Below are 21,298 nucleotides of genomic sequence, written 5' to 3' on the forward strand. Positions count from 1 at the left end.
TGAAATAATCCCTTTTCCAAATTAATAAATCATATGTACAAAGTAAATTAAATACACAATATATTATCATTATATACATTATTTATTTCAATTAATTTACATTTCATTTGTCAACAAGTTTCTCCAGCAGGGAGAAGAGTCTGTCCATCCTCTCCCTGCTCTCCTCCTCTCCCTGCCCTCCTCATCTCCCTGCTCTCCATCCTCTCCCTACCCTCCTCCTCTCCCTGCTCTCCCTGCTCTCCTCCTCTCCCTGCTCTCCATCCTCTCCCTGTCCTCCTCATCTCCCTGCTCTCCATCCTCTCCCTGCCCTCCTCATCTCCCTGCTCTCTTCTCTTCTGCCACTATGCATCCATTTGCCGTTACTGCTTGGTCGAGGGGCGCCATTTTTCGTCAGAGAAAAACTTCTCTGGGCGTGCAATGAATCTTGGGATACCTGAGGCCATGAAGGATCCATCAGATGTGTCCTCCAAAAGAAGGCCGCATTGTCGGCTGCATTTGTAGGACTTGCCGAAATGGGACAGCCCTGTCGCGGCCGCTGTGACGTAATCGGTCTACAAACGCAGCCCCTGAATTGAGACACAGCTGTTGTGTGATTGGGCGTTTGTGCTGCATTTACTTGGTATCATAAGTATCGTAAAAATAAGTTTGCGTTTGGGAAAATACGCCCCTTTAAATCGTAATGTGAAATGTCGGGAAACATTTTGACACATTTCAGGGCTCACCTGATGCGTTTCCTTTAATATTCGTTGTCACACAATTACTGGAAACTTTCCAAGAAATAAAATAGGCCTACAACACATCTTTGTAGCGTCCATGTTGTTTCCACATTACGACTTAAAGCTCATGAACAAAGCAAAGTCGGAAGTACGACTTCCAAACTCTAGAAATGGGAACATCAGAGGAGCCTGTGAACGCAGCTTTGTCCTTGGCTGAGGTTTAGTTGAATATAATTTTAGTAACATTTGTTTTTGGTATTTAAAATAACTAAAAAACATAAAGAAGTATTATACATATTAAAAGTGAGCGTCAGGCTTCTCCCTGTTCTGTGAACTCAGGTGAAGTCAGGGGACAATTAAAGTCTCTTACCTTCAAAGCTGCAGGATTCCCTGTTTGGTGGGAAAGAGTCGGCAGAGAAGAGAAGAAGGGCGTGACAGGAGATACGTGGGTGCAGAGAGCAGAAATGTTGAAGGTTTAGCAGCCACTTAACATTTACACAACAACACTGAATATGTATGTTTAATGTCTACAGAGCTGCGCCAAATACCAAACTAACAGAAACATCGTAAATACGCCAAGAAGTCGAGCTGAGCGATTAAGTTCTGTTACAATTAAAACAACACTCATCATTATGATAGTTATTACAGGTCATTGAGCAGACGCTCTTATCCAGAGCGACTTACAGTGAACTCACTACTGCAGGGGTCGGGAACCTTTTTGGCTGGGAGAGCCATAAAAGCCAAATATTTGTTTATGTATTTCCTTGAGAGCCATATATTTTATCAATTTGAACGCAACTTTATGCATGCATTTTTTAAGAATAACACGTCTCCTGTACTAATAGCGGTATCAGTGTTGCATTGAACAGGTGCTCTTTCATTAAATAAACTAAACGCTTAAGTTATTTATCTCATCTTTCAGTGTTTACTGCACGGGTGTCAAACTCAAGGCAATTATGACCTATTTAACCTCTTATGTCTGTTGGTGTTGTTTTTGTTAGTTTTTAGCGCCTTGAGATCGCTTTTAGTTTTGAAAGGCGCTTTACAAAAACAATTTATTATTTTTATTATTATTATTATTATTATATCCGGCCCGCGAGAAAATATCATATGTCTGTCATAACTGGCATCAATGCATAGCACAACCACGGGAAAAGACATTTGAGGAAGTATTTAAATGTGTGAATTAATGAAAGTTTTTGGAAAGCAAGGGAAACACCACAGATCTCTGGGACGATGAGAGCTGGACTGTTTGTGCGACATAACGAAGCATCTCACTGTTAAACCTGCAGCTTCAGGGCCGTGTGATCACGGACATGTATGATGCCGAGCTGCCTGTGGGAGACTCAGATGCAGAAGGAAACTTTGGTCACTACGTGTTTCCAAACACTGACAAACATCTGCACCTCTGTGTTCCCGACAGCATTCTGCTGATGCACTGAGCGCATGTGCCGACTTTGCAGCTCAGAAATTTAAATTGAACTGCTCAGCAATCCGTTTGCAGTTGACTTAAATATGTTCCATATCTTTTTGCACTTTATCCAAGATGTGTATCCTGTTCAATAAATGTGGACCGTGTTTGGCCCTCGACGTAGTCCCATGTTTTTAATGTTGGCCCTCTCTTGAGTTTGACCCCCCAGGTCTACTGCTTGCTTTGCGCAGTTTCTCCTCAGCTGTTTCGCGAAGGGCAGGGCTCCGCCCCCTACACACACACGCACACGCACACACACGCGCGTGTGTAAATGTGTGCGCTGTGCAGTCAGAGACAGAGCGGAGGAAAGGAGAGGGGAGAACTAAAAACAAATCCGCTGCTAAATGTTTTACTTTAAAATTACACAGTATAATTGTTTATTACTTGTTAATCATGTTAAAAAATGTCAGCTCAAAATTGTTTGCGAGCCATATCGCGTCATCAAAAGAGCCATATATGGCTCGCGAGCCGTAGGTTCCCGACCCCTGCACTACAGGGACAGTCTCCTGGAGCTCAGGGTTAAGTCTCTCTGCTCAGGAGCACACTGGTGGCGCCTGGTGTTGAACACACAACCTTCTGGTTTGGAAGGTGTACCACCAGACCACTACCCATCACCACCCATTCACTCTTCACCTTTCTTTTATTTCAACTTCAGCAAAAGAAGAAATATGTAAAACAGAAAATGTTTTTAAAAGTTTGTCAACGGAATTTAAGTATACTTAGTGTGCGCATAATTAATGTTCTAAGCGTCTGCTATTTCTGGTGTACTAACAATGTACTTAGTATGCTAACGGCATATCATTAGGGTTAATTAAGATATTTAAATAACTACTAAGTGTACTTAAATATACTTAAGTACAACTTTTTACTTATCAGTACTAAAAATACTAACTTTGTTTTTAACGTGTATTTTAATTATATTACATTTCATTACAAATTCTACTCAATTCTATTCAAACATTTATTTTCCACACATTTTGCATATTTAATTATTAAATATAATTATATAGATTATAAGTGTAGTATACCTCATTAGTGGAAACACATTTATTTAAGTGTATTTATTATTTAAGTACATCTCAATGGTTTCTCAGAATATTTCAGTCAAGTACACTTCAATGTATTTCAGCATATCTTTAATGATATTTAGTATTCAAAATACAATGTCAGTACATCAGGAATAACCCTTTGAGTACATTAGTGTGCACTTATGTTTGTGATGTTTCTATGAATGCTCCATATAAATAATAATAATAAATGAAAGTGTTTCTATTGGAAAGACTGAGCAGTTTGTTTTCTCACCGTTGGGATGAAACGCTGCTTCGATGTCTTTAGCCGGAGCTGCAGATGAAACACAAATAAGATTAATAAATGTTATGGTCACACAATAACAACATAAGTCACTGAACAGGACGCTCCACCTGTCTCATGTCTTAGAGTTGTTTTTATTAATTAAATTATTATTAGTCATATTTTATTTGTTATTATTGTTATTATTGTTGGCGACTCCTGATATATTTTCACATTTGTGCACGTTCATGTCTCAGTTTGTTCTGCACCACATGTCTGTCCTGGGGAGGGATATCTCCAGGAGGTTTCTCACATATTTTCCACATTAATTGGGTTTTATTTCTTTATTCATAAACTCATGAACTTTGTATCATGCTGAATATCTGGATACCATGACGTGAATAAAATAGGCTGCGGACTGTGTGAACCCTGAGCAGTGACTGAAGGCCTGTCCTCAGGGAGATGATGACTCTCTACTCGAGGGTTTTAAAGGACGTCCGTCTACCTGACCGTCTCCGGCTGCGTCTGTACGGCAGGTTTCCGTCCAGCAGCAGCGGCAGACTCTTCCGGGACTTCTCAGGCGTGTAGGTCAGCAGCTCTGGAGGCTCTGGAGGGAGCGAAGACACCCTCAGTCATTTTACAAAACCTGCTGAATGACTGGAACCTTTATACTTTATATAGAAATCTGAACCAGCATCCTCACATATCCAAGAGCAAAGACTGCAACATGAAGAAAACGTTCTTCTACAACGTTTTCCTCTGACTTTAACTGACCTTTACTTTCTCATTTGGATTTGCAGTTCACGGCGTCAGTTGTGCCGCTGCAGGGCGGCCTCTAGTGGCCGATGTGGTTATGACGGGAGTAAAGTAACATAGAAGCGTAACATACTTACTGTACGTACACAGCGAACTTAAGTTAAGTAACACAAATACTTAGTGTAACCCAAACCATCTTTTCCTTACTACAAAGTAACGTAATCTTATATCACGTACGTAACGTTAACCACGTGTTGAAGTCAGACAACCCTGCACGTTAAAATGAAGCTAACGGGTTCCTGAGCAGCGTCTGTACGTGACGACTTGTGTGAGAATGTGTCGACAGTTCTCATGTTTTTATCGTTTCTTAATAAGAAAACCTCTAATTTTGTTCTACTTTGCCAGATTAAAATGTGTTTGTATGTCTGTTGTATGAAGTATTTATTTAAATCAGGAGGTAAAAAGACGACTAACCCTGACCTGATTGCCGTCTGCCTCTGTGATAGCCGTGGATGTCGTCCAATCGCGGCGACGCGGAGGACTTCTTAAGGTTGTCCTGGTCGAACTGAGGAGCTGCAACACAGGAAGTGATGTCATCCCATATGTAGTGTGTGTGTGTATAAACATAAACATGTTATTTTACAGCTTACTGGCAAATATTTGTTATTTTGAGAAAAAAACATCTAAATTTGACATTTGACTTACTACTTATCTGAGATGTGTGTGTGTGTGTGTGTGTGTGTGTGAGAACTCACATTGGCAGAAGTTGTCTCCCAGGACTTGCCTCGCCTGGAAAGAATGATAATTGTGAGTCACTGATAAAGTTCATATAATATAAACTCTGGACTGGATAAGAAACAGAAGATAAATGTCCCACGATATGACGGGAACTTTCACTAAAAATAACATCAATTGCTATTTTAAAATGAGCTTTCCTGACAGTGAGTCTGTTTCATACTGTTTCTGGGGACATTTTACTGTTGTAATTTATGGCTTGCTGGGAGAAGGAGCCCGGCCAGAAACCGTCATCTTTTCTAGTTTTATCGTCTAAATTTAAGGAGATTTATGGCTGAAAATTGTAAATTTATTGCCACCATGTGCAACACTACAGGGATCAGGGGGCCTTCATTAGCTAATTAACTTCCACTGCTGTAAAGGTTATATATATATATATATATATATATATATATATATATATATATATATATATATATATATATATATAACCTTTACATCAGCAGAAGAACCTGACAGTCAGTGAAGAACATTTACAGCCAGAATCACTTCATGTTTCACACAGAAACCACAGAAGAAGAATCTTTGTTCTGTCTGTTGACTAACATCCTGGCAATTAAACATATAACATAGAACATTAATTAAAAAGATGTTGAGGGAACGTTGTGTCTGTTTGTGCACAAAATGCAAAAAGAGATTTACAAAAAGGAAAGATGTTCAGATGGTTGTTTCGTAGCATGTTGTGCATTATTTTTGCACAAACGTAAAGAACTTATTCAGAGAAACAACCAAGAAAACCTCCGTCATGTCTCCAAAGAGTACAAAATGTTCCAACGTGTTTCTGTTTTCACATTTGTCCTGTGTGTGTGATCAGAGCACCGCTGCGGTATCATGGAGGGATTCTGTGTTTCCAACACAAACGATCGTGAGTGGGTACAAGTATGAGTTTAAGAAAGTACTACATTAAGAAATAATACTAAATAAATATGTTTTTAGTGTTTATTTGTTTTGTCTTGAGGTTTTCTCTCCAAACATAACCCTTCTTTAAGGAAAATGTTTCCTTGCAGTGAGTGAGCAGCAGGTGGCAGCAGAGCACAACAGAAGACACTGGTCACCACCACCAACTGTTCAGGGTTTACTGCCGGCAGACACTGATACTGCACTGCTTCTATTTACTTCTTATTTCTGCTTCTAATATCTTTTTATGACCTTTATTTATTCTGGGAAGTTTCACTGAGCACTTCCTCTTTTGCAGGAACGCCCGGATCATTTTCACACTGCGCAGTACACCCACTGCAGCTCCACTAGAGCTTGGGGTAAGTGAGGGAGGGATATTTATCCTTTTTCTCTCACCTTCAGGCCAGCGTTACTCCCCTCCTTACCTTCTGAGGAAGAGAAGCAGGATGGTTTTCTACAATCAGTCTCTTGAGGTAGTGCACCCACAGCCTCTTCTCCTCCTGGTTCTTTGTCTGCAGTAATAATACAAGCATTAAAGGTACATTAAAGGTGCATTAAAGAAGCATTAAAGGTGCATCAAAGGTGCATTAAAGGTGCATTAAAGGTTCATTAAAGAAGCATTAAAGGTGCATCAAAGGTACATTAAAGGTGCATTAAAGAAGCATTAAAGGTGCATCAAAGGTGCATTAAAGGTGCATTAAAGGTTCATTAAAGAAGCATTAAAGGTGCATCAAAGGTACATTAAAGGTGCATTAAAGAAGCATTAAAGGTGCATCAAAGGTGCATCAAAGGTGCATTAAAGAAGCATTAAAGGTGCATCAAAGGTACATTAAAGGTGCATTAAAGAAGCATTAAAGGTGCATCAAAGGTGCATCAAAGGTGCATTAAAGGTGCATTAAAGGTGCATTAAAGGTGCATTAAAGAGCACCAACTAATTATGACACGTCTAACAAAAAGATTGATGCCGGAGTCTCAGACAGTCTCACGACCTCGGAGAGATCGCAGTTGGACCCAGATGTCCACGTGGATGACTTTAAGGTGACTTTTGCTTCACTCACCTGGACGATGTGCTGCTGTTTGGGAATCGTCTGATCTGACACTTTGAAGCACAACGAGTCCTTCAGAGTCTCCACCAGCAGCAGGTTACAACACTGCAGCAGAGAGACACACACACACACACAAGTGAGAGACGCTCATGAGGAAGGTGATCCATTGCACCAAAGCTGCAGCTGCATTTTGAAATTTTACTTTTGCATGGGTCAGAGCCATAATGTGACAATAAAAATATATAATTTAATATCATTTTGCTCTTAGTTGATAAGATTTCTTTAGTCGATTTGTCATTTGTTATGCTCTTTTCATGCTGAATGATTTATTTCCCAGAAACGTCTAAGCACTTCTGGTAAACAAGATTAAAAGTGAGTCTTTGTGGAGAAACTTGGTCTAACTGTCCATTAAAGGGTTTGCGTGTAAGTCCGGCACTCGCAGCAGGTTGGTCTGAACTCTCAGCAGTTTGGTCTGAAGTCTCAGCAGTTTGGTCTGAAGTCTCAGCAGGTTGGTCTAAACTCTCAGCAGGTTGGTCTGAACTCTCAGCAGTTTGGTCTGAAGTCTCAGCAGTTTGGTCTGAAGTCTCAGCAGGTTGGTCTGAACTCTCAGCAGTTTGGTCTGAAGTCTCAGCAGTTTGGTCTGAACTCTCAGCAGGTTGGTCTGAACTCTCAGCAGTTTGGTCTGAAGTCTCAGCAGTTTGGTCTGAAGTCCCAGCAGGTTGGTCTGAACTCTCAGCAGGTTGGTCTGAAGTCACAGCAGGTTGGTCTGAAGTCTCAGCAGGTTGGTCTGAAGTCTCAGCAGGTTGGTCTGAAGTCACAGCAGGTTGGTCTGAAGTCTCAGCAGGTTGGTCTGAAGTCACAGCAGGTTGGTCTGAAGTCACAGCAGGTTGGTCTGAAGTCTCAGCAGGTTGGTCTGAAGTCACATCAGGTTGGTCTGAAGTCTCAGCAGGTTGGTCTGAAGTCTCAGCAGGTTGGTCTGAAGTCACATCAGGTTGGTCTGAAGTCTCAGCAGGTTGGTCTGAAGTCACATCAGGTTGGTCTGAAGTCACAGCAGGTTGGTCTGAAGTCTCAGCAGGTTGGTCTGAAGTCACAGCAGGTTGGTCTGAAGTCTCAGCAGGTTGGTCTGAAGTCACATCAGGTTGGTCTGAAGTCTCAGCAGGTTGGTCTGAAGTAGAAGGTCCAGAGAAATAAATGTTGACGAACTTACAAATATGTGCGTGCTGTAGACGAACTGCTCCAGCCTCTTCTTGGCGATCAGCAGCATCTTGTCGAACAGGAAGAATGCTCTCTCCTTCTTCACTCGGTGGACCTTGAAGGAACCTTCCAGAACCAGCTCTCCAAACCCGCTGAGGTCCGGCCCACTCCAGTTCACCAGCAGGGACTCAATTTCCTGTGAGGAGGAAGGGAAAGGTCGCAGGTCAAGGTCCTGATTCAATGAGCCAGGTGGAGCCAGCACGTATTTAATAAGAAGGGTTTTACTGCCTGAACCTTCACATGATGTACAGAAAGGTTCTGGTTCTACAGAGAACCTTTGTAGTAGTATCGTTAGTATTCCTCTACCTGCACAAATATGTTGCACATTTTTAATTTCAACTTAATGAAAGCTGACTGTTCATGAGAACGTTTGTGATTATGAAACAGGAGGATCACAAACTGTTTTGCAGTACAAGGCTGCCTGTTGCACTCCCTCTGTCAGCTGTGTTAGGAAATATTATTACTTTTATATGAAGTTATGTGCTTGTAAAAGGCCCATGAATAAAATGTAAAAGTGTAGATAATGTTCCGCCTGCAGGACGAGCAGGAAGCTGCTGAACTGTGATACTGAAACAGATTTATGTTCTTCTGTCTGTTCAGGACAACTCGTCACTTTCTATTTGACCTACAAGAAAGTTAGAAATAATTTGGTGAATTCCCTTGAGAATCGATCTCAGGTGTCGCTGAAGAACAGGCGTGTGTGACTTCAGATTATTACTTATAACTTATTACTTTAACATTATTGGTTGTCTGAGTGCTGCTGTTGCTGTTTGCAGTTTCTGATTCAATATCTTCTCTGCAGGAAACTGAGACACAAACAGGAAAGATGCTCCTGTGAAAAATAAAACTTATGAAACTCATGTCAGAGCTGCTAAACTCTTCCTGAACACACGACCCGGGTATCTCTGCTTTTTCCAGAAAACATCTGTTGGTCAATGAGTCAGCTGCTGAGCCACAGGCCGCCCCCCAGCTGTGGAGACAACCTTTGACCTCACTCAACCAGCTGGAAGAGGTGGGAGTTCCTTAAAACTTTATATTCACCCGGCGAGGTCTTGCAGGGTGCAGCAGTGCATGAGCGGCGAGCTCCGATCATGAGTTTTTCATTCATGTTTTACTATCATTTGTATATTTGGTCTCACACCTCTGCACATGCAAACTGATCCTTGTAAGACTGTTTGGGTGGGAAGGTCTGACACGGGATTGGTTGGTTGAGCGCGTCTTCAAATGTTGAACGTTTATTCTATATACTATATTTACTCTGATACTATAGTCTCTATTGTCTGTGGTTAAAAAGAGTCGATTAAAACACATCATATCACATCCAGAAAGAACTAATTAAAACACGTTTACATAAAAACACAACAGAAGCTACAATAAAAGGAGCTCCAGGTCCTGCAGTGTAAAGTACGATCAAAAGAGAAAACTGTTAAAGAAGCTGCAGAACTAAGACTGAAGCAGATGACAGAGTGTCTCTCACACACACACACACACACACACACACACACACACACACACACACACACACACACACACACACACACGTTCCTGTGTGAGTCATGATGTGAACACGTATCGGGGGAAGTTGAGGAATGCATCGGTGGCAGAGTTTGACACCTGAAGGTCGACCGGCTGACCTCCAGCCAGGAGAGGAGCTGCAGGTCTGTCAGCTGCTCGTCTCCTCACAACGTGGGAAAGTTTGGCTTTCAGTTTTTACGGTTTCATAAACTCAAATTTGTTGAAAACCTTTCTCAGTTTGAAATCCTTCAGATTAAATTATTATCTAAAAGTCATCGAGACTTCCTGCAGAACAGGTGTTATATATTTAGTGAGTTGTGTTCCTGAAGGTAACGTTAAAGCTCAGTCTCATTATCCATATGGACCAAAGAATATCTGCATTTCTCTACAGAAATTACGAATTATTCATGTAATTGTTGTCTTTATGGAACAAAGACAAACTAAAATGTTTATCTTTAGAGAAAATATCTCTTAAATCTTCATTAAAACATGAGTTCCTCAAGGCACCTTCGGAGGTCCTCTACACTTCTAATTCGAGAGAGTGAAAAACATGTTTTAAAGCTTTTTATTTAAAAAAACAAACATGTTAATGTGATCTTGTCAACTGAGGGTGAACAAGGTCTATCTGACAGATTTGAGGTCTATGTCTCAAACGTCTTTAAAGTGAACAGGGTCTATCTGCATCACTACTTTATGCAGAGTTTGTACATATTTGCTGAGTCAGTGAGATCTACAAAGGTCTATCTCCACATGTTCAAGCATCATGTTAGTATCACAAAGGTCTATCTGCTGACAACCAATAGCAGGGCGGGAAATGAATCACGTGATCATTTTAAGCACAGGAAGAACTTATTCAAAACGTTTTGCTGCCGATTGTTTTATATGTAATCTAGTAGATAGTAGTTCAAGTTAAGATCATTAGTAGTTCAAGTTAAGATCATTAGTAGTTCAAGTTAAGATCATTAGTAGTTCAAGTTAAGATCATCAGTAGTTCAAGTTAAGATCATTAGTAGTTCAAGTTAAGATCATTAGTAGTTCAAGTTAAGATCATTAGTAGTTCAAGTTAAGATCATTAGTAGTTCAAGTTAAGATCATCAGTAGTTCAAGTTAAGATCATCAGTAGTTCAAGTTAAGATCATCAGTAGTTCAAGTTAAGATCATTAGTAGTTCAAGTTAAGATCATCAGTAGTTCAAGTTAAGATCATCAGTAGTTCAAGTTAAGATCATCAGTAGTTCAAGTTAAGATCATCAGTAGTTTAAGTTAAGATCATCAGTAGTTCAAGTTAAGATCATCAGTAGTTCAAGTTAAGATCATCAGTAGTTCAAGTTAAGATCATTAGTAGTTCAAGTTAAGATCATTAGTAGTTCAAGTTAAGATCATTAGTAGTTCAAGTTAAGATCATTACTAGTTCAAGTTAAGATCATCAGTAGTTCAAGTTAAGATCATCAGTAGTTCAAGTTAAGATCATTAATAGTTCAAGTTAAGATCATTAGTAGTTCAAGTTAAGATCATCAGTAGTTCAAGTTAAGATCATTAATAGTTCAAGTTAAGATCATTAGTAGTTCAAGTTAAGATCATCAGTAGTTCAAGTTAAGATCATCAGTAGTTCAAGTTAAGATCATTAGTAGTTCAAGTTAAGATCATTAGTAGTTCAAGTTAAGATCATTAGTAGTTCAAGTTAAGATCATTAGTAGTTCAAGTTAAGATCATTAGTAGTTCAAGTTAAGATCATTAATAGTTCAAGTTAAGATCATCAGTAGTTCAAGTTAAGATCATTAGTAGTTCAAGTTAAGATCATCAGTAGTTCAAGTTAAGATCATTAGTAGTTCAAGTTAAGATCATTAGTAGTTCAAGTTAAGATCATTAGTAGTTCAAGTCAAGTAGTAAGTTAAGATCATCAGTAGTTCAAGTTAAGATCATTAGTAGTTCAAGTTAAGATCATTAGTAGTTCAAGTTAAGATCATTAGTAGTTCAAGTTAAGATCATTAGTAGTTCAAGTTAAGATCATTAGTAGTTCAAGTTAAGATCATTAAGTAGTTCAAGTTAAGATCATCAGTAGTTCAAGTTAAGATCATTAGTAGTTCAAGTTAAGATCATTAGTAGTTCAAGTTAAGATCATCAGTAGTTCAAGTTAAGATCATCAGTAGTTCAAGTTAAGATCATTAGTAGTTCAAGTTAAGATCATTAGTAGTTCAAGTTAAGATCATTAGTAGTTCAAGTTAAGATCATTAGTAGTTCAAGTTAAGATCATTAGTAGTTCAAGTTAAGATCATTAGTAGTTCAAGTTAAGATCATTAGTAGTTCAAGTTAAGATCATTAGTAGTTCAAGTTAAGATCATTAATAGTTCAAGTTAAGATCATTAGTAGTTCAAGTTAAGATCATTAGTAGTTCAAGTTAAGATCATCAGTAGTTCAAGTTAAGATCATTAGTAGTTCAAGTTAAGATCATTAGTAGTTTAATAAAAAGTCTTAAACATTCAGATTTATTAGCAAATATAATTTTCACTTTTAAGTTTCCTGCCACGTGGAACTTGTGTAAACATCTTTAGAGCTTAAAATGAAGCTAAGTTGCATAAAATACAGTTGAGGTTAAATCTTCGGGGGGGGGGGAAATGTCAGAGAGACTTGGGACTCTGGTGTTCCAACAATAGAACCACAAAGGTCTATCTGCACAACGAGTTTAGTTTCTACCCATAATGCACTGAATTGGCCCAAACAGTGTTAACTTCACTACCTAGTGTGCAGCATGTGACGTGTCAACATGGGTTGAGTTGGTTTCATAGTGTCCACGTTATGAACTGCTGAAGACCTTGATAACGCTCAGTTGACGAGTTGTGTTTGAAAGATTACATTAGTTTGCCAATTTCAGATATAATTCTTATTTGTTTCTTTAAAGCCGTTTAGAGTGAAAAACGAACCTTTATGCGCCTTCGGAGTCTGGTCATTTCATCTCTTAATCATCATTTATACAAATAGATTATATAAATTGTCATTACTACATTAGCATAAGGGCTGTGTTATAATACTGACATATAGAAATATAAATACACAAAGTTTTCTCTTACAAAGAGAGTAGAAGTTGTATTAAACACAGGATATAACGTTATTTCTCACCTGTAGTCGTACTGCGTGCTCCTGTTTCCTCTTCATGTCGTTGATGTACCAGGCGACTGCCGTCATGGTGATGATGGCGTCCTCAATGACTTCATATCCGGGGTCGCTCTTGCCAAAGTGCTTAGAAAGCTCCTGAGAAAACATTCAGATATGAGACCAACTTGTAAAATTGGCAGAACATTTATATGATGAGCATTTCTGAATACGTAAAATGTTGTCGAATGTACAGAGAGAAAGAAGAATTTAACAGAACAAACGACTCTCAGCGGCTGACACAGCAGCTCATCGCTGAAACGAGTGAAGCAGAACCAGCTGAGGATTATGGGAAAATCCCAGCACAGCTCCAACCACATGTTTGACCAGTGTTTATACTGGCCACTGTACACGGAGCAACAACAAGACACAATCATACACACATACATGAGAGAACAAAGAGCAGGCTTTCAAAGTGTGTGTGTGTGTGTGTGTGTGTGTGTGTGTGTGTGTGTGTGTGTGTGTGTGTGTGTGTGTGTGTGTGTGTCTCTCTCTCTCTCTCAGAGGTGGGCTTGGACTCGAACCAATGAAGAAACTCAACTAGTTTATTGGGAGTGTGTGTGTGTGTGTGTGTGTGTGTGTCCTTGTGTTTCATGTGTTATGGATGAGACTGTCAGCAGAATATCTTCAGATGTTTGACGTCAGACGTTTGTAAAAGTCGTGACTGAGGATTCGAGCGAGAGCTGGAATTTATTAGATAAATAATTATTTATACTGACATCACCCGACGCAGACTCAGGGTTCAACTCTTCATACAGCTCGGACAGCATCTTACTTTACTCTTAGTATTTGAGGTGATACCTGTAGCAGCAGGTAGTATTTGAGGTACTACATGTAGTATTTGAGGTGTTACCTGTAGCAGCAGGTAGTATTTGAGGTACTACATGTAGTATTTGAGGTGTTACCTGTAGCAGCAGGTAGTATTTGAGGTACTACATGTAGTATTTGAGGTGTTACCTGTAGTAGCAGGTGGTATTTGAGGTACTACATGTAGTATTTGAGGTGTTACCTGTAGTAGCAGGTAGTATTTGAGGTACTACATGTAGTATTTGAGGTGATACCTGTAGCAGCAGGTGGTATTTGAGGTACTACATGTAGTATTTGAGGTGTTACCTGTAGTAGCAGGTAGTATTTGAGGTACTACATGTAGTATTTGAGGTGATACCTGTAGTAGCAGGTGGTATTTGAGGTACTACATGTAGTATTTGAGGTGATACCTGTAGCAGCAGGTGGTATTTGAGGTACTACATGTAGTATTTGAGGTGTTACCTGTAGTAGCAGGTGGTATTTGAGGTGATACCTGTAGTAGCAGGTGGTATTTGAGGTACTACATGTAGTATTTGAGGTGTTACCTGTAGCAGCAGGTAGTATTTGAGGTGATACCTGTAGTAGCAGGTGGTATTTGAGGTACTACATGTAGTATTTGAGGTGTTACCTGTAGCAGCAGGTGGTATTTGAGGTACTACATGTAGTATTTGAGGTGTTACCTGTAGCAGCAGGTAGTATTTGAGGTACTACATGTAGTATTTGAGGTGATACCTGTAGTAGCAGGTGGTATTTGAGGTACTACATGTAGTATTTGAGGTGATACCTGTAGTAGCAGGTGGTATTTGAGGTACTACATGTAGTATTTGAGGTGATACCTGTAGTAGCAGGTGGTATTTGAGGTACTACATGTAGTATTTGAGGTGTTACCTGTAGTAGCAGGTAGTATTTGAGGTACTACATGTAGTATTTGAGGTGTTACCTGTAGCAGCAGGTAGTATTTGAGGTACTACATGTAGTATTTGAGGTGATACCTGTAGTAGCAGGTGGTATTTGAGGTACTACATGTAGTATTTGAGGTGTTACCTGTAGTAGCAGGTAGTATTTGAGGTACTACATGTAGTATTTGAGGTGATACCTGTAGCAACAGGTAGTATTTGAGGTGTTACCTGTAGTAGCAGGTAGTATTTGAGGTACTACATGTAGTATTTGAGGTGTTACCTGTAGCAGCAGGTAGTATTTGAGGTACTACATGTAGTATTTGAGGTGTTACCTGTAGCAGCAGGTAGTATTTGAGGTACTACATGTAGTATTTGAGGTGATACCTGTAGCAGCAGGTAGTATTTGAGGTACTACATGTAGTATTTGAGGTGATACCTGTAGTAGCAGGTGGTATTTGAGGTACTACATGTAGTATTTGAGGTGTTACCTGTAGTAGCAGGTAGTATTTGAGGTACTACATGTAGTATTTGAGGTGTTACCTGTAGCAGCAGGTAGTATTTGAGGTACTACATGTAGTATTTGAGGTGTTACCTGTAGCAGCAGGTAGTATTTGAGGTACTACATGTAGTATTTGAGGTGTTACCTGTAGTAGCAGGTAGTATTTGAGGTACTACATGTAGTATTTGAGGTGATACCTGTAGCAGCAGGTGGTATTTGAGGTACTACATGTAGTATTTGAGGTGTTACCTGTAGTAGCAGGTAGTATTTGAGGTACTACATGTAGTATTTGAGGTGATACCTGTAGTAGCAGGTGGTATTTGAGGTACTACATGTAGTATTTGAGGTGATACCTGTAGCAGCAGGTGGTATTTGAGGTACTACATGTAGTATTTGAGGTGTTACCTGTAGTAGCAGGTGGTATTTGAGGTGATACCTGTAGTAGCAGGTGGTATTTGAGGTACTACATGTAGTATTTGAGGTGTTACCTGTAGCAGCAGGTAGTATTTGAGGTGATACCTGTAGTAGCAGGTGGTATTTGAGGTACTACATGTAGTATTTGAGGTGTTACCTGTAGCAGCAGGTGGTATTTGAGGTACTACATGTAGTATTTGAGGTGTTACCTGTAGCAGCAGGTAGTATTTGAGGTACTACATGTAGTATTTGAGGTGATACCTGTAGTAGCAGGTGGTATTTGAGGTACTACATGTAGTATTTGAGGTGATACCTGTAGTAGCAGGTGGTATTTGAGGTACTACATGTAGTATTTGAGGTGATACCTGTAGTAGCAGGTGGTATTTGAGGTACTACATGTAGTATTTGAGGTGTTACCTGTAGTAGCAGGTAGTATTTGAGGTACTACATGTAGTATTTGAGGTGTTACCTGTAGCAGCAGGTAGTATTTGAGGTACTACATGTAGTATTTGAGGTGATACCTGTAGTAGCAGGTGGTATTTGAGGTACTACATGTAGTATTTGAGGTGTTACCTGTAGTAGCAGGTAGTATTTGAGGTACTACATGTAGTATTTGAGGTGATACCTGTAGCAACAGGTAGTATTTGAGGTGTTACCTGTAGTAGCAGGTAGTATTTGAGGTACTACATGTAGTATTTGAGGTGTTACCTGTAGCAGCAGGTAGTATTTGAGGTACTACATGTAGTATTTGAGGTGTTACCTGTAGCAGCAGGTAGTATTTGAGGTACTACATGTAGTATTTGAGGTGATACCTGTAGCAGCAGGTAGTATTTGAGGTACTACATGTAGTATTTGAGGTGATACCTGTAGTAGCAGGTGGTATTTGAGGTACTACATGTAGTATTTGAGGTGTTACCTGTAGTAGCAGGTAGTATTTGAGGTACTACATGTAGTATTTGAGGTGTTACCTGTAGCAGCAGGTAGTATTTGAGGTACTACATGTAGTATTTGAGGTGTTACCTGTAGCAGCAGGTAGTATTTGAGGTACTACATGTAGTATTTGAGGTGATACCTGTAGCAGCAGGTAGTATTTGAGGTACTACATGTAGTATTTGAGGTGATACCTGTAGTAGCAGGTGGTATTTGAGGTACTACATGTAGTATTTGAGGTGTTACCTGTAGTAGCAGGTAGTATTTGAGGTACTACATGTAGTATTTGAGGTGTTACCTGTAGCAGCAGGTGGTATTTGAGGATCCTCTGCACTGGTTTGAGCAGGTATGTCTCCAGAGGTAAAGAATGGTTCAGAGTCGTCTGTCTCTCCTTGAAGAAATGAACCAGACTTTTGTTTTTCATGCAGTCCCTCAGCACCGCCACCGAACTGTGGAGCGACAGACAGATACAGAGAGAGAGACAGAGAGAGAGAGAGAGAGAGAGAGACAGAGAGAGAGAGAGAGTGAGACAGAGAGAGAGAGAGAGAGAGAGAGAGAGAGAGAGAGAGACAGACAGATACAGAGAGAGAGAGAGAGAGAGAGAGAGAGAGAGAGAGAGAGAGAGAGAGAGTGAGACAGAGAGAGAGAGAGAGACAGACAGATACAGAGAGAGAGACAGAGAGAGAGAGAGAGAACAGATAATTTATAGATGCTTTGCAAAGTATTTATTAACATAAAACACAATCATTTAACAAGAGATCATCATCAGTTGCAACTTTTTAACATTTATCCAAATAATGTTTAAAGACGTTTTAAAATCCAATTTTCAACCATTAACAGTTTAAAAATGTTTTTCTGTGTAATGTTTACAGATATTTTACAAAAACTTAATAAAGTATGTAAAATGTTATGTGTGCAACAATAAACTGTTGAAATAACAAATAATTAATTATGCTTTCATTGTTTGTTAACAGAAACATTAAGTTTAATTCACTTTCAATTTACCGTTTTTAACAATAGTTTTTATAAAGTGTTATAAAGTCCTTCAACAACATTTTGAAGGAAAGGACTGCGAGACAGCGAGTTGTCCAGGGGACGGAGGAGACACGAGGAGGAAAGAGGCGAAGGTGACAGGAGAAGATGGAGGACCGAGGAGACACGAGGAGGAAGGAGGCAGAGATGAAAGGAGAAGATGGAGGACCGAGGAGACACGAGGAGGAAGGAGGCGGAGGTGACAGGAGAAGATGGAGGACCGAGGAGACACGAGGAGGAAGGAGGCGGAGGTGACAGGAGAAGATGGAGGATCGAGTAGACACGAGGAGGAAGGAGGCGGAGGTGACAGGAGAAGATGGAGGACAGAGGAGACACGAGGAGGAAGGAGGCGCACGTGATAGGAGAAGATGGAGGACCGAGTAGACACGAGGAGAAAGGAGGTGGAGGTGACAGGAGAAGATGGAGGACAGAGGAGACACGAGGAGGAAGGAGGCGCAGGTGAAAGGAGAAGATGGAGGACCTAGGAGACACGAGGAGGAAGGAGTCGGAGGTGAAAGGAGAAGATGGAGGACCGAGGAGACGCTGGGAGGAGTGTCAGTAAACTCAACAGCTGAACAGTGTTTGAGCGCAGCGTGAGGCGAGAGGGAGGGGAGCAGCAAGAAGGGGAAGTCTGAACAACGAGGGGGGAAGACGGAGGAGGGAGAAGGAAGGAGGTCAAGGTAGCGATGGGGGGACAGAGGAGAGAGGAGGCTCTTTTCCTCCAGATAGACGTAAATCACAGGAGGGAGTCCAGGAATCAGCAGCAGCAGTAAAGTCTGACTGAAAGCAGTTCATCCACGAGTGATGTTCATACCTCACATGTGTTGCTACAATAGCTCAGGGCAGGGAAATGTTTTTATGGTTATGTTCAGGCACTCAAAGGTTGTAGTTACAGGTGATAAACTGCAGTCCCGTGCATGACAGCCATCGTAAATCAAGACGTGTGGACTCATCCAACACGAGTGTAACTTCAAGGACTGCTGAAACATTAAAGGTGGAAGGAATGTGCTTCGTGTCGGCATTGAACACAATCCAGAGCTTTGAAAAGCGTCAGATATGGATGTTCTGCTCCGTTCATAGAGATGATCTAACAAGAAGAAATGCATTCAACAGAACACTTTAGAAGTCTTGTGTTTGTTAGGAGACGCAGTCGAGTTCAGGGTCAGTCTGTTCATACGCAACTTAATAAATACACATGCTATAAGAAAAGCTATGTTTCATCTGTAGTCCCTGATTCAGGTGTCACAGGCTTCCTAAAGTCAGAACATCATCAACACTGAATGAGGGCGTGCAGATGGTCCAACACTTCGATGCAGAACATCTGACATACGTCTGTTCTCTTTACAGGATGGTCGGTGAGACCAGGGTGCATTCAGATGTTGATATTCATGCTCTCCAGAGAAGTCTTTGCGTGAGCTCTTATAATGGTAAATGGATTTATGTAAACATTCACATGCACAGGTTCAGTATCTCGCCCAAGATAACTTTAACATGCAGACTACAGGGACCGGGGATCGACCCTCTGACCATCAAGCTAAACATCAGGTCAAAATATCCAGATTGATATAATCTAAACCTCATTCCTGCTCCGCAGAGGACGGACCCTTTAAGACTAAGTCTGGGATCTAAAGTTGCCATTTTTATCTCCATTAAAATGCTCTCAGAGTAGATATTTCTTCAGGAAGTAGTCCTCTGCAGCCTCTGGACGATGTTAGCAGGACTTTCCTTCTTTTTGTGTTACTAAAGTTTTGCAACAAGCATGAAACTCGATGCAAGAAGACAAAACATAAACACGTAAACCAGAACAAAGTCGTCCGGTTGCCTCAGACAACAGAGAAGCAGTAATCTGTGATCACAGACAAACAGACTGAAGGAAACCGACAAACCTTTGCATGGAGAATTTAAAGCATATGGCAGATATGAAAAGCATACACGAGAGACATTCCTAGAAACTAAGCTTGGAAAGATTCCCATCATATCATCCGCAGAAAAGGAGACTTCCTGCCCTCTTTATTATCTATTCACCTCATGTTAGACGCACACAGAGAATCAGTGCTGGTCTCTGTTATTACAAATTGGAGCCAGTTTGCCTTCATATTCTCACAGACTGTAGATAATTACAGCTGCTCCCAGAGCCTGGATCCATCTGCTCCAATCAGAGGAAACACAACACCAGGCTGCAGTCTGCACAGCCGCTCAGAACCATCAACCTCCTCAACCCTCTGCCTTCAATCTGCCTTTAACTTTTGTTTGCATTTGCAAAAAGAAGTTTCCAGGTATCCAAATGAGTTTTCCAGTATATGTTACTGTACAAGTTTCTTTCAACACTTCATGGAAATATACACGCTGTACCTAAAATAACTTTCTGTAAATCGACCTACAACAACCTCTGCAGCTGCAAACACCTCCTGCAACAGCTTCCTGGTTCTGGCCAAGCGGCAACCTCCAGATAAAAATATAAACCAATGTGGAAGCACCTTAAACCTGCAGTCTCTGTAACCTCCAGCAGGAGGAGACTCCTCTGTAACATCCAGCAGGAGGAGACTCCTCTGTAACCTCCAGCAGGAGGAGACTCCTCTGTAACCTCCAGCAGGAGGAGACTCCTCTGTAACATCCAGCAGGAGGAGACTCCTCTGTAACATCCAGCAGCAGGAGACTCCTCTGTAACATCCAGCAGGAGGAGACTCCTCTGTAACATCCAGCAGGAGGAGACTCCTCTGTAACATCCAGCAGGAGACTCCTCTGTAACATCAAGCAGGAGGAGACTCCTCTGTAACATCCAGCAGCAGGAGACTCCTCTGTAACATCCAGCAGGAGGAGACTCCTCTGTAACATCCAGCAGGAGGAGACTCCTCTGTAACATCCAGCAGGAGACTCCTCTGTAACATCCAGCAGGAGACTCCTCTGTAACATCCAGCAGCAGGAGACTCCTCTGTAACATCCAGCAGGAGACTCCTCTGTAACATCCAGCAGGAGGAGACTCCTCTGTAACATCCAGCAGGAGACTCCTCTGTAACATCCAGCAGGAGACTCCTCTGTAACATCCAGCAGCAGGAGACTCCTCTGTAACATCCAGCAGCAGGAGACTTGTCTGTAACATCCAGCAGCAGGAGACTCCTCTGTAACATCCAGCAGCAGGAGACTCCTCTGTAACATCCAGCAGCAGGAGACTCCTCTGTAACATCCAGCAGCAGGAGACTCCTCTGTAACATCCAGCAGCAGGAGACTCCTCTGTAACATCCAGCAGGAGACTCTCTGTCTCCAGCAGGAGACTCCTCTGTAACATCCAGCAGCAGGAGACTCCTCTGTAACATCCAGCAGGAGACTCCTCTGTAACATCCAGCAGGAGGAGACTCCTCTGTAACATCCAGCAGGAGACTCCTCTGTAACATCCAGCAGGAGACTCCTCTGTAACATCCAGGCAGCAGGAGACTCCTCTGTAACATCCAGCAGGAGGAGACTCCTCTGTAACATCCAGCAGGAGACTCCTCTGTAACATCCAGCAGCAGGAGACTCCTCTGTAACATCCAGCAGGAGACTCCTCTGTAACATCCAGCAGGAGGAGACTCCTCTGTAACATCCAGCAGGAGACTCCTCTGTAACATCCAGCAGGAGACTCATCTGTAACATCCAGCAGGAGACTCATCTGTAACATCCAGCAGGAGACTCCTCTCTAACATCCAGCAGGAGACTCCTCTGTAACATCCAGCAGGAGGAGACTCATCTGTAACATCCAGCAGGAGACTCCTCTCTAACATCCAGCAGGAGACTCATCTGTAACATCCAGCAGGAGACTCCTCTCTAACATCCAGCAGGAGACTCCTCTGTA

The 21,298-nt window shown here is 41.2% G+C and overlaps 1 protein-coding gene across 1 annotated transcript in view; it reads right to left on the bottom strand.

Annotated features, from left to right (window-relative positions):
- LOC115006300 (mucin-17-like) overlaps positions 1-21,298 on the bottom strand; it is a 41,034-nt gene that overhangs the window by 13,778 nt on the left and 5,958 nt on the right. The window contains exons 4-13 of the mRNA XM_029428447.1: positions 16,736-16,886; positions 12,856-12,987; positions 8,179-8,361; positions 6,984-7,076; positions 6,351-6,437; positions 4,989-5,022; positions 4,708-4,806; positions 3,983-4,084; positions 3,490-3,528; positions 1,087-1,106 (exon numbers count right to left, since the gene is read on the bottom strand). Coding sequence (XP_029284307.1) covers positions 1,087-1,106; positions 3,490-3,528; positions 3,983-4,084; positions 4,708-4,806; positions 4,989-5,022; positions 6,351-6,437; positions 6,984-7,076; positions 8,179-8,361; positions 12,856-12,987; positions 16,736-16,886 — 940 coding nt within the window. The remainder of the gene's footprint in view (positions 1-1,086; positions 1,107-3,489; positions 3,529-3,982; positions 4,085-4,707; positions 4,807-4,988; positions 5,023-6,350; positions 6,438-6,983; positions 7,077-8,178; positions 8,362-12,855; positions 12,988-16,735; positions 16,887-21,298) is intronic.

Source organism: Cottoperca gobio, unplaced genomic scaffold (genome assembly GCF_900634415.1).
Source record: "Cottoperca gobio unplaced genomic scaffold, fCotGob3.1 fCotGob3_93arrow_ctg1, whole genome shotgun sequence".
Classification (NCBI taxonomy): Eukaryota; Metazoa; Chordata; class Actinopteri; order Perciformes; family Bovichtidae; genus Cottoperca; species Cottoperca gobio.